General features: G+C 40.6%; 1 protein-coding gene across 3 annotated transcripts in view; it reads right to left on the reverse strand.

The window, feature by feature from the left end:
- Positions 1 to 27,438, reverse strand: part of EPSTI1 (epithelial stromal interaction 1) — a 100,415-nt gene that overhangs the window by 37,809 nt on the left and 35,168 nt on the right. For all 3 annotated transcript variants that reach the window (XM_027116182.1, XM_027116183.1, XM_027116181.1), the window contains exons 6-7: positions 20,739 to 20,812; positions 5,858 to 5,951 (exon numbers count right to left, since the gene is read on the reverse strand). In XM_027116182.1, coding sequence (XP_026971983.1) covers positions 5,858 to 5,951; positions 20,739 to 20,812 — 168 coding nt within the window. The remainder of the gene's footprint in view (positions 1 to 5,857; positions 5,952 to 20,738; positions 20,813 to 27,438) is intronic.

Here is a 27,438-nt window from a genome sequence, read left to right on the forward strand (position 1 = left end):
AGAGGTCCTAAAACCTTTGTAATTTCCTAAATGGTAAGAGCTTTAGGAGCATCTCTTGTTCTAATATTTCGTCTCTGACCCCATCCCTGACTCAGGGCTCCTTAAAATCCTCATAATTTCCTAAGTGGTTAAAGCATAATGACCATCTTTTGTTCTGAGGCAACTCCATGTGGGCTCCTGGATGACTCCTGCACGGGGGCTGGTCACCAGAAAGACTGAGCCATGATTAGATGTTTGTAATTTTCAGTCTCAAACCCCTATCCTCCAGAGAGGAAAAAGGAGCTGGAAATGGAATTAATAATTGATCATGCCTACATGAGGAAGCCTCCATAAAAGTCCCAGAGGCATGGGGGTTCAGGGTACTGTCAGGTAGGTGAACATATCCATATACCAGGAGGGTGACCAGACCCCAACTCCACAGGGACAGAAGTTCCTGCACTCGGGACCCTCCCTGACCTCACTCTATGTATCTCTTCATCTGGCTGTTCATCTGTATCCACCCCTTAATAAACTGGTAAACATAAGTAAGTATATAGTAGTGTGAGTTCTGTGAGTGGCTCTAGTAAATTAAGTAAACCCCAGGTGCAGGTTGTGGGAACTTGTGATTTGTGGCCAAGTTGGACAGAAGTTGTGGGTACCCTGGGGACCTACCACTTGCGACTGGCAACTGAAGTGGGGAGCAGTCTCGTGGGACTGAGTCCTTACCCTGTGGAATCTGACGCTATCACCAGGCAGAGTGTCAGAACTGAGTTGAATGGTAGGACACCCAGCTGGTGTTGCAGGACTGCTTGGTGGGGAAAACACCACACACACCTGGCCTCAGAAGTGTTGTGTGTGTGTCAGTGGGGCAGGAGTAAAGGAGACACTCAGGAGAGAAAGGACTGGGGTTTTTTCTAGCTCAATATGCCAGGAAGTAAGGGGAAAAAAGTAGTCAAAGGTAAATTAGAGGAGAAAAAATTTTTACAAAAAAGAAGATAAATCAAGGAGGCCTAAGATTTGAATAATAAGAATCCCATAAAGAGAAAATGAAGGGAAATAACACAAGAAAATCATCTAAAACTAGAGATAAGTTTCCAGACTTAAAATGAATAAAAATGACCATCCCACTAAGGCACAGACTATCAGAAAAAAGGAGGTATTAAATTATTTCCAGGGGAAGCACAGAAAAGACCTCATATAAGAACTGAAATTCAGATGGCCTTGGGTTTCTCAGGAACAAATAACTCAAAGTTAGAACAGCAATGCCTTCAAAACGCTAAAGGAAAATTATTTGCAATTTGAAATACTTAACAGAAAATTGCAAGCTAAGTGTGAGGGCTGAATAAAGACAGTTTCAGACATGCAAGGGCTTGAACATACATCTTCCCTTGGCAAGCTACTAAATAATATGCTCCACCAAAACAGAGAAATAAATTTAAAAAATAGAGAACCAGACATCAGGGAACCCAACACAGAAAAGCAACACGAGCAGCTCCCCAGATGATGTTACAGCCGTGACTCTCATCCTTGGCTGCAGAGTAGAATTACCTGGGGAGCTTTAAAAGCCTGAAGCCCAGGCCACAATACAGCAGGAGCTCAGGGGGTTCTGACCCAGGCATCAGGGAACTTTAAAGCCCCCCCCCCCCGCCCCCGGTGATTCCAATGTGCAGATGAGGTTGGGAATCATTCCGTGAAAGGACAGTCGCAGAACCACAGCTGTGTAGGAGGCTTAAAAGAACAACCAGCACAGGTTAAGTCAGGAGGGAGGAGGAAGAGAGGACAGACATTTCCAGAAGGGAAAAAAACCCAAAATTGACAAGTTATCTGACAGGCACAAAGTGGAAAACTGTGTGGAAATTTTCATCAAGAGGCACTTTGTAGAACAGCCACAAAAGCTAAAGGAAGGCCATCAAATGTTCAAAGGAAACCAAGAAAATGCAAAAATAAAATGAAATTTTTTCAAAGTTTTGAAAGGAAAAAAATGTAGAGTATAACTGGCTTGGCAGTGAGAAAATATTTTCAGAGTCATAATAAAGGAAAGCCTTGAAATATTGAATGATTATATTGGGAGAATGGGGGAAAGAAATAAGATCTAACACTGATTAATCAAGAGATAGCAATATACACGTTAACAGATATTTAGAGCCAAATAATAAAAGACACAACTAAGGGAATGTGGCGGGATGAATAGTGGCCCCCCAAAGATGTCCGCGTCCCAGTCCCTGGAAGTTGTCAATGTTATACTTTATATGGCAAAAGGGACTCTGCAGAAATTGAGGATCTGGAGACCGGGATATGGGCCTGTGTGATCCAGGTGGAACCAATATAATCGCAGTGGTCATTATGAGAGGAAGGCGAGAAGGTCAAAGTGTGGAGAGAAGGTGAGGTGAGGATGAAACCTCAAGATTAAAGTGATCCACGTGCCAAGGAGCCAAAGAATGGTGGCAGCCCAGAGACGCTGGAAGAGGCAAGGAACTGATTTCCCCTCGAGCCTCCAGAAGGAACCAGCCCTACTGACACCCTGACCTCAGTCCCTTCATCCTCATGTCTGACTTCTGACCTCCAGAACTATGAGAGAATACATGTGTGTTGTTTTAAGCCACTAAATTGGCAAAAAATCATTACAGCAGCAATGGAAAATACAAGGAGTTTAAAGAATTGAAATGGAGGTAGGATTGAAGGGATGCAAGGGACGTAGGCCTTTCAGTGTTGACTTTTTAAAGGTCACGTGACACATGGGTAAAAAATTAAAGCAAACTGCACTGAGTGTTCAGAGTAGTGGAAGTGAGAGGATATGGCCAGACAGGCGGGAATTAGAGAGCAGTGCTCCTCAAACATTAAGGTACACACAAGTCACCCGTGGACCGTGTTAAAATGCAGGCTAGGGCTTCCCTGGTGGCGCAGTGGTTGGGAATCTGCCTGCCAATGCAGGGGACATGGGTTCGAGCCCTGGTCTGGGAAGATCCCACATGCCGTGGAGCAACTAGGCCCGTGAGCCACAACTACTGAGCCTGCGCATCTGGAGCCTGTGCTCCGCGACAAGAGAGGCCGCGATAGTGAGAGGCGTGATGAAGAGTGGCCCCCGCTTGCCACAACTAGAGAAAGCCCTAGCACAGAAACGAAGACCCAACACAGAAAAAATAAATAAAAATTGATTAAAAAGAATTTTTGAAAAAAAATGCAGGCTGATTCAGGTCTGGAGCTCCCAGGTGATGCTTATACTGCTGGTCCCTGGAGCACACTTGGAGCAGCAGAGACCTAGACTGCAGGACCGCAGAGAGGTGAGTTGTGGGAGGTCGGGGAGAATGGAGGCACAGGAAGACAGAGGGCAGAGGGGGCTTTGTGCTTAAGCTAAGGCATTTTGACTTGATCCCTGAAGATATAGGGAGCCACTGGGCAGTGGAAGAACAGGATGAGGTTTTTTAAAAATTACTAGTCCCTGTAGAAGAGGCAGGGGGAAGCAAACCAGAGACGGGTTGTACATTAATTGTACAACTGGAAACATTCAGTGATCAGAACTGGGGAGGGTATGATGATGCTGGTACTTCTGCTTCCACACCCACCCCCAGTACAGAGAACTATATCCATCCATGTGTGAGTGGACACTGTAAGTTCTTCTTGTCTGAAGTTCTCCTGTGTGACACCCACAGGAATCTTCTTGTCTTTTTCACTGACATCGTCATATGGCATTTATTAAATTCCCATCTGCCATGGCAGCCCCACATTTAAATAAGTGTAAGAAGAAAAATTTTCTCAGGAAAGTTGCATTATATAGTAAAATTTAAATTGTGTTTAAAAACACTTGAGACAGTGCGGCTCCTCACACCCCACCTAGATGGAGACCATGCAGTGCTCACCTTCTGTGCACTGACCACAGTTAAGGCAAACTGCAGGTGTCTTCTTTTAACTTCGCAGAAGTGTCGTGTACATGCTTGATTTTCCTAAAGCATTAAGAAATGGTTCTGCAGTGCATTCTCTGAGGACTTCTATGCATATGGATTAGACAGTATGAGAAGAATACAATGTGGGTAAAAAAGTCAGTTAAATATATTGAACACCCACAAATTATTAATAGTTTGGTGTCAAAATGGGAGCAGCTATTGAATGCTGCTGGTAAGGAGCCAATACTGCTCCATATTTCCTATTAATAGCTCTGAGGATCTTATGACTAAGGCACTAATCAATCCACAGAAAATGCAGCTCTGGGAAAGATTACTAATGCCTTGGAAGACACTATTAAAATTCCAGGATGATCTTGTTAAATTGAAGAAACGAGCCAAAATCAATCGAGCAAGCACACAGGTGTTTCGACCACAGAATTCAAGAAGCCCTCAAACAGAAATCAAGACCATCCTGCCAGCCAAACACCCAGGTGGTAAAGCTAGCCAACTCCTGCTTTCCCTCCCCTCCCCCATAATGAAAAGGCTATCCAGACAGATGTCATGGAGCGTCTCTACACGGGGTTTAATTCTACTACCTACAGCTTCTCAACTCCTTCCTCCAGCGCCCTGCAATGAGGGGAGAGGGATGATGGATTTGATGTGACTTGTGGAGCCCACACTAGTAAATTTGGACTTTGGAACACCGCCTTAGAAGCACGGAAAAAAGAAGCAGCATTTAGAGGTTTGCAGGTAAGAGGAGAATGACTTTTTCCCAAGGAGTGTCCTAATGTCTTCCTGACATTTTAAAATGTGGTCACTAAAAAGAAAAGGCGCTGGGTGGAGAGGAAGATCAGATGTCTCTAACAACCTCTCATTTACCTGCCCAAACCCTGAAAAGCTAAGACTTTTAAAAACTTAAACCAATCTTTTCTTTCAACTACAAGGCTTTCCAATGGTCATCCTTAATGACACTACTTCCTTGCCCCCAGTTGGTCAGTCCTGCCTCGTTCACCTCCTAAGTGGTTCTCTGACCTGCACTCTCATCTCCATCCTCTCACCCACCACCTTACTTCAAGTCTTCATCATTGCTTGCCGAGGCTAATATAGAAGCCTCAGAGACCTCTCTATTACTTCAGACCCATCCTTCACCTGGTTACCAGTGATCCAGCGAAAATGCAAATCTGACCTTGAGGCTTTCCTGTTCAAAACTGTTCAGTACCTTCAGTACTGACAGAATGAGGTTCAAGTTTTCCAATGTGGCATATACATGTCTGCAGTGGTGTTCTACCAGAAGCACCATGAGCTTCCTGTGTGGGGCATCTCTGGAACCTCAGTGTCCGGGAGTTGCTGATAGCATCTTGTACCCGGGGTCAGGGATGCTACAAGTCCTGCACTACCCACGACAGCCCACACAATGAACCATCCCAGACTGCCACAAATGAGAAACTCTCCTCATGGCTACTGATTTCTTCTCCAGCCTTCTGGCTTGCCCTTCTAGACTGTGGCTACACAAAACTCATCCCTAACACAGCCATGCTTTTTCTTGCCATTATACCTTAATCTTGCTTCTAATTTCTGACACCTGGAATGACTCTCTTCTGACTCATCTTTTAAGCTTCAGCTTTCCAACTGCTACATGCTCTACACTCACCACTCTGCTTTATACCTGGTTCTCTCCTCCACTTGACTAAGGTCCTTCCAGGCAGAAACTGTATGTGCTTGGTAGACCTTATATAAACATAAAAATTTGAGGGATGGATAGATGGACGGATGACTGGGTGAGATCAAAGGTTTTTCAGAGGCTGATGCTCAGTCCATAATGTTGGCAACAAGTACAAGCATTGTTTTACAGCTGAGACAATAGTTGAGGTCAAAGTTTCAGCTCAGATCACCTGCCTTTACTTCCAAAATTCTATGCTGTACAGGTCACTCTCTGGCCTTAATCTTCATCCACTTTACAAAGTGCCAGATGACACCCTGAATGACGTTCCACTTACCCAAGCTGAAGACTGTGGGTCACAAACAGCCACTGGACGGGTACCTCTGTGTGGCGACTGTGTGTCGAATCTTCTCAAGAACTCAGCAGTTTTGCTAGTGCAACCCAAATAGGTGTTAGTGCCTTCATCAAAGTAGAACTATCATTATTTATTGTGCCTTTGGGTACCAGCCTAGACTTTTATTGGGGGATGACTAGAAGTGTCCTAGGTAGAACAAAAGGTGAGTTTGCGGACACGGTAGAGTAGAAAATCAGAACAAAATGCTATTGCAAGGCTGCATTCATAGTTTGAAAAATGTAAAACTAGGTTTGTGGAATATGAACCTATGATTTCATTTTTTTCTGCTTCGTGTACTTTGACATGGAGATAAATGTCCTCTCAGATTCCACAGTATGGGGCCCTAATTTCCTATCTGAACATTTAAAGCGTGACACTCAGACTTCACTGTAGGGCTGTGGAATATCCCTCCCCTACAACACCTCACTCCACACTGGTGTCATATTAGGCCCTTCACCCTCCAGGGGTCTCTCTCCTAGTCATCTCACTGCCCTCGTGCTTTGACTACTCTCAGCATACACAGAGCTGCTAATCCATAACTCTTAACCATTTATGAGTCATGGACCCCTTTGGAATTCTGAAAGCAGAAACGGACCCTCTCCCTACACACACACATACACACACACGCACACACACACACACACACACCCCTTTATACTTGGTTTGTACCTTCCACGGAAGGTAAGAAGTGCTGCCAGTTCTGGTCTGTATTTCTGGCATCTCTTTTTAGCTCTAAGAGACTGTGATAGATGGACCTAGACGAATCCTCTGTCTTAATAAGTTGCTTTTTCCTTAAAAATCCACCCCATCATCCCAGGTCCTCCCCTCATGTATGTCAAGCATGAATATTGGAATTGTTTCCCAGTCCTTACTGTAACAACTGCCCCATTCTGCTTACCAGTGATGAATTTCGGTTCCTTTGTCCTTTCCCCATGTAATTTGTGGGATTTTGATCCCCTTACTGCATATGCACAATCAAATAGCTCAGCAAGGCCAGACTTACACTGCACCAGACCCTTGCACCCTGCTCCCCTTCTGCTTCCTTCTTTGTCATCCCTCTGCTTCCCGCTAATACTTTAGGCTGATGCTAAGATCCAATTTATCAAGCATTTAGGGCACGGGCATCAAAGGAGACACAAATGGTCTGGTAAAAATAAATGGTATCCAGTGAGGGGGGGGGGAATCAAAAAGGAATTAGAAGTTAAAGAGATGCCAACATCACTTCAAATAATTACTTAGGTAGAACACGGCACTTGAACAAGGTCAGAAGCTTGAGCTGGGAAAGGAAGAGCTGAAAGTTAAGTGACAAACATAACCCTGAGAAACACAAGGCTTCAGCAGCTGAGACAAGCAGGTTTTCCATTTGTCTAGGATTGCTTATCTTGCCCAGAATAGACAAGGAGACTAATGAAGTCGCAGAGGCTGGAAGCTGCCCCATTGTCTGGGGCTTTATGAAGCCATCAGTCAAAAGTGTGCAAAAAGAAGAGTATTGCCAGAAGTTTGGTTAAGATTTCTGAATATCCTTAGCTGAGAGCAGACCACGGGAGAAAGCAGTGAAAAAGAAGCACCATGATAATAAGCAGATAAGGAGCTTCAGACCAAGTAGGCTGGCAGCCCCGCATTGTGTTCCAACAGTTGCTTCTTACCTGCCAATGCCAAGCACTAAGCTGGCTGGGTTGCTAACCACCAGGCATGGCCTTTGTGCCAACGATCACTGCCCCACTCATGCCACAATCATAATGACAGGGCCACAGGACTGTCAGAGGCATACAAGTAGGGGCCTGTGAAGAATGGTGGATAACTCCCAAGTGATTAACTATACAAACAAGACAAGTTCCAAGCTACCAGGCTAAATGGCATTTTTCTACTATCAATACTGTAAATTCTACACATTGGCTGAACTGGACTGGAATTCCTGTAGGTAATTATGATCGTATTTAATAAAAACAAAATATATGAACCTCCTTGAGGGGCAAAAGGAGGAAGATCTACTGGACGGGAAATCCAACAAAACTAAGAACCCTGGACTCTAGCACTGAGTCACCTTTTCATGAGGGTTCTTTCTTTGTCACCACTGTGACTCTGCCACCTACTGAGGGGGGTGATCCTCTCCCACTTTATCACTTTGACCCAGGCATAAATACAGGATCCCTTCCTTTATTCTCCATAGAACAACTGAGGATGGACCACCAATAACAGACTGGTTTTGAAGATCTACTTAACTCATCTCCAACTTATGACACTTGTTCTTAGGGTGATGCCCATGGCTTATCCTAAAATGTCTCTTCAGGGTAGCATCACCTGGACATAATCCCATTGTAGCAGAGACTGCTAAATGTCCATCAGAATGGAAGTTCTCCTCTTCTAGTCACACAACCTGACTACATTTCCTAGCCTCCCTTACTGCTAAGGCTGGCCATGTGGTTGAGTTTTGACCAATGGAATGAGGAAGTGATGCACACCACTTCCAGGATGAACTAATAATAAGTTTCCTACGCATGCACCTCCATACATTTTCCTCCTCCTTCTGGCTGTCTGGATAGAGGCAAACCCCAGCACAAAGTTGGAAGTCGTTTGTGTATTGAAGGTGGTAGCACTGCTAACAGTTTTCGGTGCCTGAATATCTGAGTGGAGGGGGTCTCCTCTCAAACCTGTTCACCCATGTCTTACATGAGAAAAAAATAATAATAATGCTCAAGCAACTATTTATTTTGAGGTCTGTTGATCACAGCAATTAGCCAACCCTAGTAATACAACATAAATTTATATATACAAGAGAATTCTCTCTCCATTTAGGTCATCAGTTCCACAAGTAGTACATAAGAAGAGGCCAAGAAGAGCTGAGGAAGAGTAGAAGAATAGAATTCTCAAGGATTAAACTAGGCATCTTAGTTATTTCAGAACCTTAGTCAGGGGAGGAGAATGTGGGAAAGGGGAGGAACCCACCCTTAAGCTGTCTTGGTATCAGGCCTAGGCCCAGAGTATAAAAACGTGTACTCATTTATCCCAGTAGTTTGAGGACAGGTAGGGGTTTGGAAGGAGAAACTGAGGGTGAGAAAGTCAGGGAAGGAAAGGGATATGGCTGGTTATATTGCAATATGATGGAATATTAATGTTAATGGAGATTCATCAATCAAAAAGTTTTTGACTTTTTTGAAAGGATAAAATATACGGGAAAGGCCACAGAGAGTGAAATGTGTGTCTGTTGGCTCATTTAAATAGGACAGAAATGCAAAGATAATTCCTACAAGGCTTTTTAAAAAAATAGTTAGAAAAGACAACTAGGGTTTCTAACGTTCATGGAAGAATCAGTTTACATGAAAAACAAACTTTTGGTTACCAAAGGGGAAGCGGGGAGAGGGATAAATTGGGAGTATGGGATTAACAGACGCACAGTACCATATATAAAATAGATAAACAGCAAGGATTTTAAAAAAGAATACGCTTAAAAACATTCACTTAGATCTGTAGGAGCTTGTGAATCAGGCTACTGCCACTAATCACACCCCAGGGCTACAAGGTGCTACGCACCTTCCTCTACCTGGTTACCCACCAGGTAACCGCCAACTTTGCACCATGACAAGACACATAAGAACACACTAACAGGGACTTTCCCTGGCGGTCCAGTGGTTAAGACTTTGCCTTCCAATGCAGGGGGTATGGGTTCAATCCTTAGTCGGGGAGCTAAGATCCCACATGCCTTGCGGCCAAAAAAACCAAAACATAAAACAGAAGCAATATTGTAACAAATTCAATAAAGATTTTTTTAAAAAATAGTCCACATCAAAAACAAAAAAGAACATACTAATAAAAATGTTAAACTACCTATTTTAAAGCTAGTCATAATTTAAAAGGTACCCTCGCTGAAAAAATACCAGTGACAAATATCTCCCTGGTTCTTTTTATCTTGCTGGGAGTGAATGGGGCAGTTTTTTCTTCTCTCACCTCCTGTCAGCTGACGCACAAATGCCAATGACTGCATGGTGCAGACGGTGATATAAATGAGTGAAGTGGGCCTAGATGGAGGGAGGGCAACAGGAGCACGACTCAGTGATATTCACAGTACATACCAGGAACTTACTAACCTAGTATATACTAACCTAGTATAGTGCTTGACACATACCAGGTACATATTGTTGAATAAATGAAAGCACATTTCCTAATGTGAGATATTATCAATACATTTATATTTTTACCAGTGTAATAAATAAAAAAATTGTGTTTCTCTGATTAGTGAAGCTGAATATTTCATTTATTTATATTTCTTCTCTTTTAACTATTTGTTTCAAGCCCTTCGCCAATTTTTCTAGAGTTGCCTTTTTCTTATTAATTTGTAAGGCTTCTTTGTGAAATTAAGCCTTTGCCCATTATTTTTGAGGCAAATAGTTTCTCCTAGACTATCACTTACTTGTAACGTAGTTCATTACGTCATCTATCATAGGTTTTTTTCTGTAGTCAAATCTGTATTTTTTTTCTTATGGCTTCCAAGTTGTGTATATAGTGTAGAAAGGAGTTTTACCACAAAATTATAAAAGCATTCTTCATTACATTCTAATTGTGCTGAATTAGTACAATTTGTCAAATCATCTGTCCTTTTGACACTGATTGAACAAATACCTTTATCAATAGCTAAAGTCCTAAATACTAAATTCCCATATACCCATGGGTCTACTTGTAGACTCTCTCCCATTCACTAAGTTTATTTATTACAATGCCAATAACACTTTGTTATTACTACCATACCTATGTTGTATACGATACCTGGTACAAGCTTCTCCCTGTCCCTTCAGTTTTTCAGGTTTGTCTATTTTTTTTTCATATTTTCTCTTTAAAAATGTTTTAGCAAATTTCACAAAAGGTCCTGTTTAATTTATATATAAATAAGAGTGGAATTATCTTTACAATGTTGATTTTTTCCCCTTCTATAGTAAATAGATGATCTACATTTAATATTTTCATTTTATTTTAGGTATTTTATTTTATGTATAGGTCTATTAGGCTTACACTCACCTCTTTTACAGTGTGGATAATTATTGTAAATGAAATTTTTCTTTCAATTATATTTTATAATGAGCTTTTGATGGTGTGTCTGATGGTGCAAAGACAGAAGTGTTTGCATATTGATTTTAGATTCATTCATGATAGTCAAACTATTTGTATTAGTTCTAATAATTTTTTAGTTGATTTCCTTGAGAGGTTTTAGGTGAGCAATCAGAGGCACTTATATCTCTTCCTTTCCAATATTTAAATTCTTTCTTTGTTAGAAATAGAAACTCTCTCTAATTTTCTATCTAAAAATCAGTATCAGTGATAAAGAGCAAATGCCCTTCTTATCCTGTTCCAGACTTTACTGAGAAAGTTACCTTCTTCTTCTGTTTTCAAACCAACTGGGCCTATTGTCTTTTTTAGGTGAGATCAAACTATATTTTCCCTTCCATTTAGAGTTTTTATTCTATTCAGGTTTCAAGTCTAATAGCATATATTTTCCTAGGAAATAAATGAGGAAATCTGGGTTAAAAAAAATTAACAGAAGTAGGACATAGTATTTCTCTTCTCGAATTTTGGTTATACTTCCTTTCTTATCCTTGGAGTTCTTCCTTATTCCTTACTCAGACAAGTCAAAAGTTTATCTATTTTACCAGAATTTTCCAAATAAACCTAGTTCTTGGTTTAATTTAGTGATGATAAATTTTTCTATTCAACTTCATCACTTTTTCCCCTTTATTTATTCCTCCCTTCTATTTGTATTTATTTTATGGCTATAATCTTATCTTAGTAAAATGCTTAGTTATTTTATTTCCATTTTTTCTAAAAGCTTTTAAACTTCTGCATCTTCTAAATAATTTGGTAGTCACATCCCATGGATTTTAACGTGGAATACTTGTTAATTTATATTCTCTTATCCCAAAGGAATTTGTAATTTCAGTTTTGGTTTCAAAATTTTTTATCCTAATAGTCTCCCCCCATCCTCCCAGGGAACCTGAATCTTTAATTTTTTTATTTTTTAATTGAATAATTAACACACAATATTATATTAGTTTCAGGTATAAAACATAGTGACCTGGTATTTTTATACATTATGAAATGATCACTGCATTAAGTCTAGTGTGGTGACAGATGGTAACCTAACAATCCTTTAAAAAGGTAATTAGAAAAAAATTTTTAAGTGGGTAGACTTTAAAATTTCTGATTGCTTAATTTCTAATTTTATTACATTTTTCTTAGGAATAGTGGCTTTATAGGATTTGGGGGTATTTTTGGAACTTACTGAGAGTCTTTGAGGCCTTAGTCATGGCCAATGGTAGTTAAGTCATATTTGAAAAGAATAGGTATTTTCATAAACTAGGTACAACACTTTGTAACTATGTCTATGTTATCGTGCCAAGTTATTCATATCCTCTATTCCTCATGAAGTTTTTTGGTTCACATGATGACCTATTAATTTCTACGGAGAATAAAAGGAAAATTTGACAAATCCATAATCTATATTACAGACTTCAGCAGTTTTTGTTTCATATATTTCAAATCTATATTGATATTTACAGTTCACATTATCTTTGGGATTACATATTTTATGTGCATAAAATATTCTTTATCCTGTTGAATGCTTTTCATCTTGCATTCAATTTTGTCTCATATTAATATTGCTACATCTGCCTTCTTTTACTAGCATTTATGGATATATGTTCCATGCCTTTGTTTTCCAACTCTTTTGTTTTATAGATATCTCTTAGAGTAGCATATAGCTAGATTTTTGCTTTTTTTTTTTTTTTTCTGCAATCCAGGAACTTTTTTTTAAATAAGGAAATTTAGCCTATATACCTTTTTCGTGATTGCTGTCTTGTTGCTTATAAAACTTCCACCTCTTTTCTGCCTTTTGTTGTAATTATCAATTTTTCATTTGATTTTTTTCTTCTTACGTTTTTGTTATATATCCTATTTGTACATACAATACAATTAAACATATAATAAACACATAATTACTTATTTTTTTCTATCAATATCTGGAATTCACTAGCATTCACTCATGCAAAAGAAATAATAATTGTTTTACTTCCTATCCTTCTCTCTCCCTTGTGCCTCTTCCATAGCACTGAAATCCTCCATGATTTTAATTTCATCATGTTGATTCTTAATAAGAAAAAAGAAAAAAGCTAATCATATATTTGGCTATAAATGTCATTGTCTTCTTTATTCATAATTGTTCTGATATCTTACATCTTCCTCTTTCTTGGATTCCTTATTTGTTTGACCAGAGTTTATTTTGTGGCAGTTTTTTTCAGTAAAGATCTTAGAACTCACACAAAAGTGATAAAGTTGGCTGGCTGTGCAGGCAGCTTGTCTCCAGGATGGCGGGGGGGAAGGGGGGGCACATATTCCCCCAGGTATAGTACATTTACCAGGAGCACTTTCCAGGCCCCAGGGTCTTTTCGTGTGTCCAAAAGTTCTTAGGCTCTACCCTTGGAGATAAAGGCCGGAGTCAGCTGGTCCCTCTCTCTTACTTCTTCCTCTGCTATCCTTGTTTGGAGTTCCTTTATACTCTACCTTCTCCCTCCAAGCACTATGCTAGATTTCTTACATGGGTTATATTGATTAATCTTCGAGTTAGCAAATATTAGCCCCACCCCATGCTATATATGAGGAAACCTAGGCTCAATGTTAGGAGAGAGGTTAAAGTTTGAGACCAGGCAGGCAGTCTGATCCTAGATCTACCCTCCCAAGAGGAGCACTGATGGTACCAGGTTCCAGTGATGAGATACTTAAGTGAAACTGTTTTGTAAAGCACCAGTCAACTTTTATCTTTAACCAACTATTAACTACATCCTGAAAAAGACAGAAGCTGTTCCTGACATCCAGGAGCTGCCCTGGCATTCACAGCTAAGCCTTGGTGTTCTCCTATTGAAAGTAATTTCACACAATATCAATATCAGAGGAGGTCACTTTATGATGGTGATGAATCATGAAAAAAAAGACCACTCCATGATATGTCTGAACAAAGAAAGATACATGAATCTTGTCTAAACCACAAAAGTGACCAAACACCCCAACATTTTGGCTAATAGGAGTGACTACTGCTTATTTATCAAGTACAGTATTAATTAATTAAAAGTATCTTCCCTCCTTTTAAATAAGATTAAGATACCTGATACCTACTTTGCTGTACATCTGAAACTAACACAACATTGTTAATCAACTGTACTCCAATATAAAAAAAAGTTAAAAAAAAAAAAAAGAGGGCTTCCCTGGTGGCGCAGTGGTTGAGTCTGCCTGCCTTTGCAGGGGACACGGGTTCGTGCCCCGGTCTGGGAAGATCCCACATGCCGTGGAGTGGCTGGGCCCGTGAGCCATGGCCGCTGAGCCTGCACGTCCGGAGCCTGTGCTCCACAACGGGAGAGGCCACAACAGTGAGAGGCCCGTGTACCGCAAAAAAAAAAAAAAAAAAAGATACCTGATACCTAATCACTATTACCCCTGCTTCCTGATAACAGCCAACCCAGAACAAAACCCTGCTTCCTCAAACCCTCTCCCGAAATCAACCCGACAGAGGCCCAAACCCAATCAGTCCTTTCTGACATCTTACTAAGGCGGCTCACAATTCCCCCATCGTGCAGCTAGAGAATTTGGAATTTACTTCATAAGCAATTGGAAGTAATCAAGGCTTTTGGAATAGGATAGTGACATGACAAAAGCTGTACTGTAGAAAATGAAATCTGACAAACATATAAGACAATCGAGAAAAGAGACTGTTGGCAAAGAGAGTAAGAAAGCCATTCCAGTAACTCAGAGCATGACTAGGAGACAGAAGCCATAATGCAAGTGGCATGTGATAAATACCTATATGAAGGTAGTGGCAGTGGGAATGAAAATGAGTTAACATTCACAGGACATCTGCAGGAAGAATTGATAGTGGCTAGAAATTTTAACCATCAACATGATTTAACATTCAGTAGACAGGGATTCTCTCAGATTTCTGATAAACTGTTCAGTCTCATTCTGAACAAATAGAGGATTTTTGTACCTGTAAGTTCACTTCATTAGCATAAGATAGAAAGTTACGAATAGGATGACTTTCAGTTCACCTTACTGGGATTATAAAATGTGAGGTTGGATTTAAGCCTACCATATGGATAAGGGATCAGTTTAGCCCTTAAGTGTCTTTTGGAAGCTCCCACGAAGGGCATTAGAAGTTTAGTGAGCATATTAGAAGACAAACTTGGAACCTAAGCGTGCATATTCAGCAGACCTGCCTGGATCCTCCGCTCTAGGAAATTAAAACAGATGAAGATGTGCCTCCTAGGAACTAATCGCACTATCATTCAAATGGAAATTAAAGAGACGCGTGGTTCCAATGGCGGAAATGAAGAAAACTTCCCAACATTACCATCGGCAGGCTGAGCTCATGGTCGTGGTGCTTGGCAATTTAGAAATAAGAAGGTCCTACTTTGGAATGAGCTTGGTTCCAAGGGCTTTTTCAGCCAAGGTTTTAAGAACTGAGCTCTTCTCCCCTGGAAATATTGGTACCTAGGAGTACAGTCCAGCCAGGAGAGCTCACAAAAGCCCATGTACCCTACAGGAAGCTTAACTGTGGAATTAATCCAGTGTCGGACCTGGGAAAGGATGTCCTTCGGGTGTGAGGAAAATCAGAGAAAGCAGACATACTTCCTCAGTTTTTCTTTTGCTTCTTGCAGGCAAAATTTAGATCCTCCTTGGAAGAATCAGAAGTCAGTTTTGCCCAAGTCTTTATCTCTGAACTGACGTACTCTATAGTCTTCTCCACAGGCCTATTCTATAGTCTTCTCCACAGGCCCCCCGTGTAGCTACAGGGCTTATCACCCCCACCCTAGCCTGATAATCCTGACCTTGTGAGTACAGCACACCTGTGAATTACTCATTATCCCTGGTCCTCCAAATCTCAAGACCAAGATTTGGCTGCATTGCTCAATATATCTGTGACTTTGAATTACTCAACCCTCCACCTGTAAAATGAAGATGATATATCCCTAACAGGGTTGATCTAAACGTTAAATGAAAAAATGTATATATGCCTAACACTGCTGACACTCCATAGGTTCTCAATAATACAGCAGCTTATTACTTTGAAATAACATTTAAAAGAGCCAAGCACTTTGTATATTTTTAAAACTATACAAATGTACAATCTATTAGATTAAATGATTATTAGATATGAGTTAAAATTGTAAATGCTTAAAATATACCCAATTCTCACCTCTCCAGCAAATCCTTAAGAGAACATTGTTTTTCCTAACACCTGTACCCAAAATGCATCTGATTCACATCTTACCCTAACCCCCATAACTCATTACATGGGCTCAAAATTCAAATCTGTCTCGACATCCATCCAAAAACCACATGGTGAGAAAGATGACTATGACTCAAAATAAATTACCATTTAAATTTCAAATGCTGAAATTTAAATAACCTAAATCACAACATCCTTTCTTTGATTATAACAAAACACACACACACACACACAAAGGTTTATTAACTGTTACTTCAAATCCTCAAATCTACCAGCAATATTGACTAATTAAAAAAGCCATCCTGAAAAATCACATTTGTATTTTTATAAGTAGTAAAGAATGACAGAGTAAAATAATGGTGAAAACTATGCCAAGGTTAGAAGCCTATTTCTACCCTTCACCTTCATGCTCAAGAATCCTAGAACTGGGCTTCCCTGGTGGCGCAGTGGTTGAGAGTCCGCCTGCCAATGCAGGGGACATGGGTTCGTGCCCCAGTCCGGGAAGATCCCGCGTGCCGCAGAGCGGCTGGGCCTGTGAGCCATGGTCTCGGAGCCTGTGCTCCGCAACGGGAGAGGCCACGGCAGTGGGAAGCCCGCGTACCGCAAAAAAAAAAAAAAAAAAAAGAATCCTATAACTAACTCTACACTGTGAAATTTGAGTCTGTCCCCAGCCAGAGTAGCAGACTTAATGCACCATTAATCTGGTCTGTTCTCAGCCGCCAATTGAAATAGTCACAGTCATTTGATTTTTAAGGAAAAGACAGTACTGCAGAAGTACATTCCAGAGGTCTTTTCATAAAAACCATCCCGTGTGCTCCATCTGCACATGCAATCTGCTTGTGTATTTTCAGCCAGCTTGCTTGGGCAGATTAATGCGTACAATTAGAAAGCAACCCCACAGGCATTCAATAAACTGCTTTCACTATTACACTCAGGAGAGTCCCTCTGGATGTCAATAAAAGCCTAGTTTTCTGCCTGTTAGCTAAATAATTGACAACACTAAAAATAATCAGAAGCAAATGAATGAAGTCAGGAACAAGGTGGTAAGAAAGAATACATTAAGATTCTCATGGTGGTGCCCCAGGATGATATCATGAGCTTTTTCTCCAGCAACTTGGATTTACAGTCTGCTCAAGTCCATGGTTGCCCTTCTCTACAGAAAACAAAACAAAACAAAGACCACCACTCCTAGTCTGCTATTTGAAACACACATATCACAGCATTGAAAGAATTCCTCATTTGTGTTTCTATTCTGTGATCCTTAGTTTGACAGCTTCAGGAGAATCTAATTTTTTGGTGAAGGGGATGGAATAGGGAACAGCCAGGTTGGTCTAGTGAAAACTCTGTGCTGTTAAAATTCTAAGAGCTCTCGGACCGCCCTGGTGGCACAGTGGTTAAGAATCTGCCTGCTAATGCAGGGGACACGGGTTTGAGCCCTGGTCCAGGAAGATCCCACATGCTGCGGAGCAACTAAGCCCATGAGCCACAACTACTGAGCCTGCACTCTAGAGCCCGCGAGCCACAACTACTGAGCCCGCGAGCCTAGAACCCATGCTCCACAACAAGAGAAGCCACCACAATGAGAAGCCCGCACACCGCAATGAAGAGTATAGCTCCTGCTCACTGCAACTAGGGAAAGCCTGCACGCAGCAACAGAGACCCAACGCAGCCAAAAATAAATAAATAAATAAAAATTAAGTGTTAAACAGCAGAAACTAACACCATTGTAAAGCAATTATACTCCAATAAAGATGTTAAAAAAAATTTCTAATAGCTCTCCTATACAATTCTTCCACCATAAATTGATTCTAAGAAAATATGATAAAGGCTTGTTATAAGGATCCATCTTATACAAGAAGTTTCTTTCATATTTCTAGCTATATAATGGTCATTTATTTCATTAGCTATTGGTCTTTTAATATCAAAAGTACTTCAAAACAAAATACATTTAAAAAACACACACATATACTTCTTCTTGTGTTTCTCAATAGCCTTTAACAATCAATTTGAGATACTTCTCATTTTTAGCCAACTTCTCTTTTTCTTGGTTAACTGGGACTTTTATGATAAGCAGAAGAAAGATCAAGAGTGAAATGTGCGTGTAATTGAATTCAGCTCCACTGATAGTGTGTGAGGTGCCTGAGGGTAGAACTCTTCTTTCTTTACAGAAAAAGGATGATCTCTAGTATTCAGTAAAACACAAACTCAAAAAGCTGGAGGACTAGAAAAAAAAAAGGTTTGATGACACAATCTCCCACATCCTTTAAAACTCCAAGAAGCTCTCATCCTTCACTTTATCATGTTTAAAACTCCCCAGAGGATGGACTTGTTCCACTTCCCAGTTCTGTACCTGAGACCCCTCATTGGTAAGCAGGTCTTCCCTTTTCCAGTGTAAACAAGGATGCCACAAGATAAATACATTTGTTCTGATTGTGTCTCCAGACTACAAATGCCCCCATGGCATCTGGGGGCATTCAACTCCTCTGATTGGCCGAGAAGTCAACTCTCATCCATTCTCTACCAAAGAAGGGTGAGGCAATAATACCTTAACCCTTAATCTATTGCCTGCCGCCCTGTATCTCTCTCTAAGACAGCCAACTTCTCCTGGTGTTTAGCTTCACACCAGCTTCCTTACCCCCATGTCTGCCTTAGAACAAAAGTGGGGAAAGATAACATCATTCATTAGCATTTCCACCCAACCCCATTCTATCTCCCACTCTTTTCCTGGTCTGGGTAGTGGAGGCCAGGTACCCAACTTGCTAATGGGCAAAGTGAAGTGCTGAGAAACTTCTTTTACATTCCAACCTCTGAGTCTTAAAGCAAGGAGCTGTTGCTTACAGTAGAGGCAGGAGAATCTCAGCAGAATGAGAAAACCAGAGGATGCTGTACTTGGAGGAGGGACACACTTTAGGGTGTCACATATGCTCACCCCAACATTAAAATGATCTTAAATTCTACAAATGAGGTGTAACAACGGGAATAGATAAGAGGAGGCAGTCAGTACAGTCCATCAGAAAGTGGGAGACCAATGACTAGTTCTGGTGGAACCAGAAATCTCTAAACAGTCTAGAAAATAAGCTGTCCGATCCCATTCAACAAGAACCTCTGTAAGAAGTTACATATCAAGTCCCCATGAAATTCAGTCACTTATATACCATTTTTTTAAATAAATTTTTTATAAGATTTTTTTTTTTTTTTTTTTTTTGGTACACAGGCCTCTCACCGCTGTGGCCTCTCCCGTTGCGGAGCACAGGCTCCGGACGCGCAGGCCCAGCAGCCATGGGTCACGGGCCCAGCCGCTCCGCGGCATGCGGGACCCTCCCGGACCGGGGCACAAACCCGTGTCCCCTGCATCGGCAGGCGGACTCCCAACCACTGCGCCACCAGGGAAGCCCTTTATAAGATTTTTAAAATAAATTTATTTATTTTATTTATATTTATTTTTGGCTGCGTTGGGTCTTCGTTGCGGTACATGGGCTTCTCATGGTAGTGGCTTCTCTTGTTGCAGAGCACGGGCTCTAGGGCCGCAGGCTTCAGTAGTTGCGGCATGCGGGCTCAGTAATCGTGGCTCGCGGGCTCTAGAGCACAGGCTCAGTAGTTGTGGCGCACAGGCTTAGTTGCTCCACGGCATGTGGTATCTTCCCGGACCAGGGCTCAAACCCATGTACCCTGCATTGGCAGGTGGATTCTTAACCACTGCACCACCAGGGAAGCCCTATATAAGATACTTTATTTAATCCTTACAAATGGCCGATGGGAGAGATATTACCAACCCTAATTTTTTTTTAGAAAAACTAAGCTTTAAAGAGGTTTAGTAGTTTGTCCAATGTCACAGCTGGAGAGTGGAGCTAGGATTTTGAACCCAAATCTGCTTGGTTTTAATTCTACCATATTTGGAATCAACCTAGGGAAAGAAATATGGTTCTTTGGCTTTGTCTATTCTTTCAAGCAGTGTGCAAGTAACCTAGCTACTTAGAGCTGAACACAAACTTATCTTTAAAGCTTGTATAAGAGAGTAGATTATCTACATTATAAAGCACATAGTAGTTGCCCTATACATGTTAGCTGCTGTAATTCACAAGTCATACTGGAAAAAGTACCTTGATGTATGACCACCAATTGGGAGCTGTGCTGATAATTGTGAAATTATTTCTCAATTCTTGTTTACAATAATATAAGTCCTCAGTCCATTAGGTAAATCCCTAGTTAGTTTAGATTCTGCTTGCGTACTTCTTTCAAACAACATCTTCCTTATATTGGTGTTTTGGAAGTCTTCATAATCAAAAGTAACCTGGATCACCAAAAAGCAAGCCCTCCAAGTTATTTAGAATGGGGAATTTCTCAAATTTGGCAGTATTCTTTCTAATCTGTTGACTATTAAAGAATACTTTAATGAGTATAGATATCTCCAAACTTAGAACCTCACTTCTAGAGTTCAATTACATAATTAATAGTCAACAATCCAACACCAGATGTTTTGAATAGTTACTATCACCTAGAATTTAAAAGCACAATGAATAATATGTCTATAAAAGGTACAAAGTTCTGAAAATATAAACTTACCATTGCTGATGTTCTCTAAAAGCTTCTCTTCTGAGGTTTTCTTGAAGTCTCTCTTTCTCCTCTAGTTTATTGCTCTGAAATTTCAAGTATCAAAATGTAATCTATTAGGAAAGCTTTAAGCAGAATCATGATGTTAAAGTTACCCAAGGTCCAAAACCTTTAGGCTCAAGTGGCCTCAGTAGTCCAATGTGGTACCTATCAGGGCTTCCAAGGTGATAACCGTCTCACAACCCATGTGCCCTACACTGAAAGCCAGGGGCTCCAAGTTCTTTCCATGGCTCCCCTCTCCCAACTTGATTGGTATAATCACAGAATCAGTATTTCACATTTTTACCTTAGCTCAGATGATAGCAACATTTATATCTTAAGCAGTGTTTTCAAAATGTTCTAAGGAAAACATGAAATTTCCACACCAATCATGTTAAATTAAAATTATAATAATAATTTTAAATAAAATTATAAATAATGAAATAAAATTATAATAAATGATTAAATAGATGATACAAAATATGTATATATATATATATATAAATGGTTAAATAGTTGATACTACATATATATCTCCACATTACAATAAAGCATTCAGGAAAAGATTTTCAATAAGCCAATTCAATTCCCTTCTGACTTAGAATGAGATACTTAAAGCTGTTGAGAGACTGAACAGCAAATGTCCAAAAAACGCCATCTACTTGAATAGAAGAATCCTCTCATTTTTTAAATTAGTTGTTTGGAGAGTCTAAAGAACTTCACATTTGATATTACTGTCACCATGGCTCTGGCATATTTTAATCCAACTTAATAACCCAGAAACACTTGTGTTTTTTTTACTATGATACAACTTGCATTTTTTTTAATTTGCCTATGAAAAACAAGTAGACTTCCTAGACAACAAATTTAATGGGGAGTTGAAACAAGTTCTACAACACAGGAGACACTTGAAGTTTTCATTGAATCCAAGGGAGAAGTCAAGCAGCTGGATTATTTGCTTTAAAAAAAAAAAATGGACTTGTCCCTTAGGAAGACCTGTGAAAAGGGAAATAATAGAAATCGTCACTTCCAAACTCTAACGTAAGTTTAGCTCCATCTTCCAAAGAGAGGAAAAAACTGTTCATATTGTTCATTTCCATGAAAGTCTTCATTCACACAGAACTATTTACTCATCCCATTTTGAAAGGTAAAATGGATGATTTCAGTTTCAGAAAAAACATAAAGGAAATTTACTACAATCCAAAGAGAATTGTAATACAATTCAATTGTAATTCAATTATAATACAAGGCAATTGGATTATTAATGAATCACAGTTGTAAGAAGCAAACTAACAGAAAGTTGTACAACTGAACAAACATGATCTCAATCTAGGAAAAAATCCTGACTCATGAGACCAAAAGTAGTCAATTGTGATGAGTTCCCCACATCTCTGGGGGAAGAAAAGGGGGCCGGGAGGTAAAAGACAGCAGGCAAGCAAGCAGAAGGTATTGATTAAACCAGGATTAGGAATGCTACTTAGAGAACAGTGAGAAAATCACACAAGCATTTAGAGACCAGGGCTGGGTTCCTTTAGCAAGGTCAGAAATTGGAACATGGATTTTCATCTCTTCACTAATAGATCATCATTGGCCTCAACTTACAAAAAAGTTACTCAGTAGCTAAATTCTATCCAACAAAGGTCTGTTTATCCCTCAAGAGTTGATGGAGAAGTATTTTGCAAAATACTGGAGTATTTAAGTATTCCATACCTACCACTGTGGTAGCTGTTTTAATACACTAATCCAAATACTTAGATTTAGTCAGACTACTTCTTTCTTTCCATTTAACAGTGAGTTAAGGAATCACCCAACCATACTTATACAAATACATAATATAAAAGATCTAAGAACATGAGGTCCAGAAAAAAAAATATGGAATGAATTCTAGGTCCACCATCACTGAGTGACCCTAAACAAATCATTTAATATCACTGAATCTCACGTATTCGACAAACATTTATCAAATGCCTATTATATGCTCAGTACTATGTTCTGTTAGATGCTGGGAATAAAAGCAGAGCAGTGCCTACTCTGGAAAATTTCAGAAGCTAGCTGGGAACACAGACAAGAAAGCCATGATGGCAGTGTGTAAAATATATTAGGGAATAGAGGTTTGCAAGTATATAATATGAATACAAAGAAAAAGCACAGAAGTGGGCAATGGGGAAATGCTTTCAACAGTTCCACAGACATTCATTCAGTGCCTTCTGTGTGGGGAGACCCCATCCTGGGTTAGGGTTAGGGTTAGGGTTAAGGTTAGCCAAAATTTGAATAACATTTGGAATATGGCTTCTAACCTCGGGTTCATGAATAAACTGTCTGATAGGAGTATGCTCATTTTTATGGAGCGTGAGTCCATAGCTTTCTTCAGATTTCCCTAGGGGCTGATGACCAAATAAAAGGATAAGAACCATGGGTCTAATGAGAGGTAGAAATTCTAGATAGAGACCGATCTTAAGCAAGAACTTTCCAGGAGGAAAAGGAGGTGATGGGAGCAAGGCTACTGCACTCCACTGTATGGTTTCTTACTGCCCAGAGGCCTAGCAGAGAGGTTAAAAAGGCTGAAATAGAGGCAGCATTCAGCTTACCAAGGCTTGCATCCCAGCATGGGGTGTTTCATCACAGCAGAGGTGTCTTCTTCTATTTCTCACAAAAGTACCATCTGTCACCAATCTGAGCACCCACAGAACTGACTGCCTGGATTAAGAATCTGTTTCTAATTTGCACAAAGGCAATGATGGGATAGTAGTGGCCCTGAATAGGAAAAGGGCATTCCTATAACATACAATATTTTCAATAGAGAAAGGCACAAGAGAATATGCCAGTTCAGGAAACCCCAAGAAGCTTGTGGATAAATTCAAAGAGGTATGTAGGGAGATGCGTGGAGGACAAGGTTGAGAAAGTAGGAAGAGGCAATTATAAAGAAATTCATATGCCGAGTAAAGGAGTTTGGACTTCATTAAAGGCAATGATGAGCCATTCTGTTATTTTAAGCAGGATAGTAAGCTGCTCACCCTGAAAGCAACACGAAGGAGAAGCCGCAGAAAGGACCACAAATATAAAAGCCAATGGTGTGCTTCTCACGGTAATCCAGGCCATAAATTATGAGTCCCAAATTAAGACAACAGGGACAGAAAAGAAAGGACAAATTCTAGAACAACGTGGGGGACAGAAATAAGAGAGTAAAAAGAAATAGTAGGAGGTAGGCTATATTAATATAGAATGAGTCAAAAAAGGGGGGAAGATTACTGGTGACTATCATTTAAGAGCATCAGAATGAATATGAGGTCAGTTTTGAACCTACTGGATTTGAGATACACTGTGGCACACCTAGAAAGGATTATCAAGCATACAGTAAAATATATGGTTCTGGGATTCAAGAATATGGTCTGGAGATGTGGATTTCAGAAATCATCAGCACAAGCAAAATCCACAGACGTGGAAATGCGGGGGCTTTCACCTAAGAATATGGTGGCATAGGCACAGGGAAATGAGAGAAGATGAATGGATGGGACCTGGATAGAACATCAATAGCAGAAAAACAAGCAGAGGAAAAGGATCCGGACGAAATCCAGAGGGGTAGAATTTGAAGGACAAAATACTATTTAAATAGTTACAATATTGCAAACAGTTTAGATAAGTTAGGAACTGAAGAGTCTCCACTGGGTTTTTCAACTAAGAGCTCATTAGGGATTCTTGGCTAGATAAATACCAGTGAATTACTAGAGACAGAAGCAAAATTAAGCCCACCAAGAAACACGTGAAGGGAGGACGCAAAGAAGGTAAGTTTCTAAGCTAGCTGAGCTCAGCATCACCTGGGGAACTTTGTTTAAAACAGAGATTTGTTTGTTTGTTTGTTTTGTTTTTGGTTCAGGTGATTGATAAGGTGTCAGTCTACATACTGGCATGTAGGAACCCAATGTGGTAGAAAAGGCTTTCAAGAAGCTGAGCTGTGATGCTTGGGAGGGAGGAGTTGAAAGCAAACCAGAACAGAGACACTTTGTTTTTAAGATGAGAGGTTTCAGTATGATTATACCCTAAGAGAGAAAAACAGAAACGACAAGAAAGCTACAGGAGAGGACTTCCCTGGTGGTGCAGTGGTTGAGAGTCCACCTGCCGATGCAGGGGACACGGGTTCGTGCCCCGGTCCGGGAAGATCCCACATGGCCCGTGAGCCATGGCCGCTGAGCCTGCGCGTCCGGAGCCTGTGCTCCGCAGCGGGAGAGACCACAACAGTGAGAGGCCCGCGTACCACAAAAAAAAGAAAGCTACAGGAGAAAAGGAGGGTTAACGGATGGAGCAGCAATGTTCCCGGGGAGATGGAGGAAAGATGGGATGGGAAGCACGGGTGGGAGAATCCATCATAGCAAGAAGGAAGAGCACTTTCTTATTGCTGCTGAGATGAGACGGAGGCAGAAACAGCAAAGGAAGAGTAAGGAAACAGAAAAATATAGGTACTTCCAGCCTTGTGGTCTTTATTCACTAGAAGGTGGGAAATGAGGTCATGTGCTGAAAACGAAAGGTGACAATAAGAAGCATGTGAAAGGAGGAAGATGTCGGTAATTAGAGATGAGCCTAGACTGCAAAGGAAAGTGCTGTGCACTAGGAATTGTTAAAGACCCAGCCGGGAGGGAAGCCCAGCAATTTCGTGTGACAGGAAGAGCCAGTGTGTTTTTTCTCCAGCAACCCAGTTCATGTGGGTTTATTTTATTTAGAAATAAATTAAACCAATCCAATTCGTGTGTAAAATAAAAATCCTCTCTGCCTTCCACACAAGAGGTTGATATAACAGTAGAGTCGAATGAATTAGGGCACTTCTTCACATGTATAATTAGGTCAGGGCACCCTTCTTCACTGCTTACTGAGCGCTACCCATTGTACCAAGAGATTTGCACCTATTGTATCCTTTAATCCCACCAGTCCCATTATTATATTATTATACCCATTTTACAGCTAAGGAAAGTGAAACATAAAGAAGCTTACCCTTATTTTTTTTGTTGTTGTTGTTGTTTTTTTTTTGTGGTTCGCGGGCCTCTCACTGTTGTGGCCTCTCCCATTGCGGAGCACAGGCTCCAGACGCACAGGCTCAGCGGCCATGGCTCACGGGCCCAGCCGCTCCGCGGCATGTGGGATCTTCCCGGACCAGGACGCAAACCCGTGTCCCCTGCATTGGCAGGCGGACTCTCAACCACTGCGCCACCAGGGAAGCCCTAGCTTACCCTTCTGGTACTACATCTGCATTTCAGAGATACCATTAACATCCCAAAATTATGGTATTAATTAATGGGGTCAATTAATGGGACCCTACTGCATTCCAACAACCAGAGGCTTAATGCCCACACCAGTTCATCCACAAAGAAATACATGATGTAGGAACCATATTTCTGGGAAATACTTGAAAGTTTTGTTTTGTTCCTTGAAAGTTTTCAGAAATGGAAACTTTTCCCAGTTTATAAAAACAATATTGAAATAATTTCCTTGATGTTGAGTTTTATTCCTAAAACGTTTCTGAACCGTTAGCCCTCGCTAGTACTTGTTTCCTAGAAATAAGCAACAAGTGTGACTTCTTAAAAACATGTATATGGGGCTTCCCTGGTGGTGCAGTGGTTAAGAATCCGCCTGCCAATGCAGGGGACATGGGTTCGAGCCCTGGTCCGGGAAGATCCCACATGCCACAGAGCAACTAAGCCCGTGCACCACAACTACTGAGCCCGCGCTATAGAGCCACAACTACTAAGTCCATGAGCCACAGCTACTGAAGCCCATGCGCCTAGAGCCGTGCTCCACAACAAGAGAAGTCACCACAATGAGAAGCCCGCAAACCACAATGAAGAGTAGCCCCGCTCGCTGCAACTAGAGAAAGCCTGCACACAGCAACAAAGACCCAACGCAGCCAAAAATTAATTAATTAATTTTTCTAAAAAAACATGTATATGGATGCATCTCTGCATCTAATATGCATACCTTGTTTTCTATGCTAATAGGAAATGAAGTAGGTACAAAGTAGTTCCTACTTCATTTTATAACATTAAAACGAACTAATGATGCTTCTCAGTGTCTACGTAATACACCGTGACCTCCAGGGCTCCAAATAACTTCATCAGCTTTATGACTTTATAGTTTACTGGAAAGAACAAGGAAAGGCTTCGTTTGCCACTCAGATCCCTAGCTGATTTCCTGCCCTTTCTGAGGTTATAAACCCTAAGAGGTTGAGAGAATCAAATAAAAGAATTTGTAAACTATATAGCCCTATATAATATGATTTCAAACATATGAGGATCAAAGGCAGAATAAGATGATTCCAGGAGGGAGGGGAGGGTCTTTGACATGGAATTGGAGATTTTTATTTTTTAAGTTTGTGGGCATTATGAAAGTCTGGAAAAAAATCAAATTATTACTCTGCCATACAGATCTCCAGGAAGAGAAATTAACACACTATAAAACCACGTGAGTTGTATCAGTTTTCTATTGCTGCTATAACAACCATGAACCTAATAGCTTAAAACAACATAAATTTGTTAATAATCTTACAGTTCTGGAGGTCAGAAGTCCAAAACGGGTCTAACGGGGCTAAAATAATATATTGATGTTGAGGGAAATTGGCAGACTCCAGTACCAGTAGCAGCTGTTATGTCCACAAAGCTTTTAGGTAGCTAGCAATATAAGTCCCCTC

The sequence above is a fragment of the Aethalodelphis obliquidens genome, unplaced genomic scaffold, assembly GCF_003676395.1.
Source record: "Aethalodelphis obliquidens isolate GAN/ISIS:26980383/991018 unplaced genomic scaffold, ASM367639v1 scaffold16, whole genome shotgun sequence".
Taxonomy (NCBI): Eukaryota; Metazoa; Chordata; class Mammalia; order Artiodactyla; family Delphinidae; genus Aethalodelphis; species Aethalodelphis obliquidens.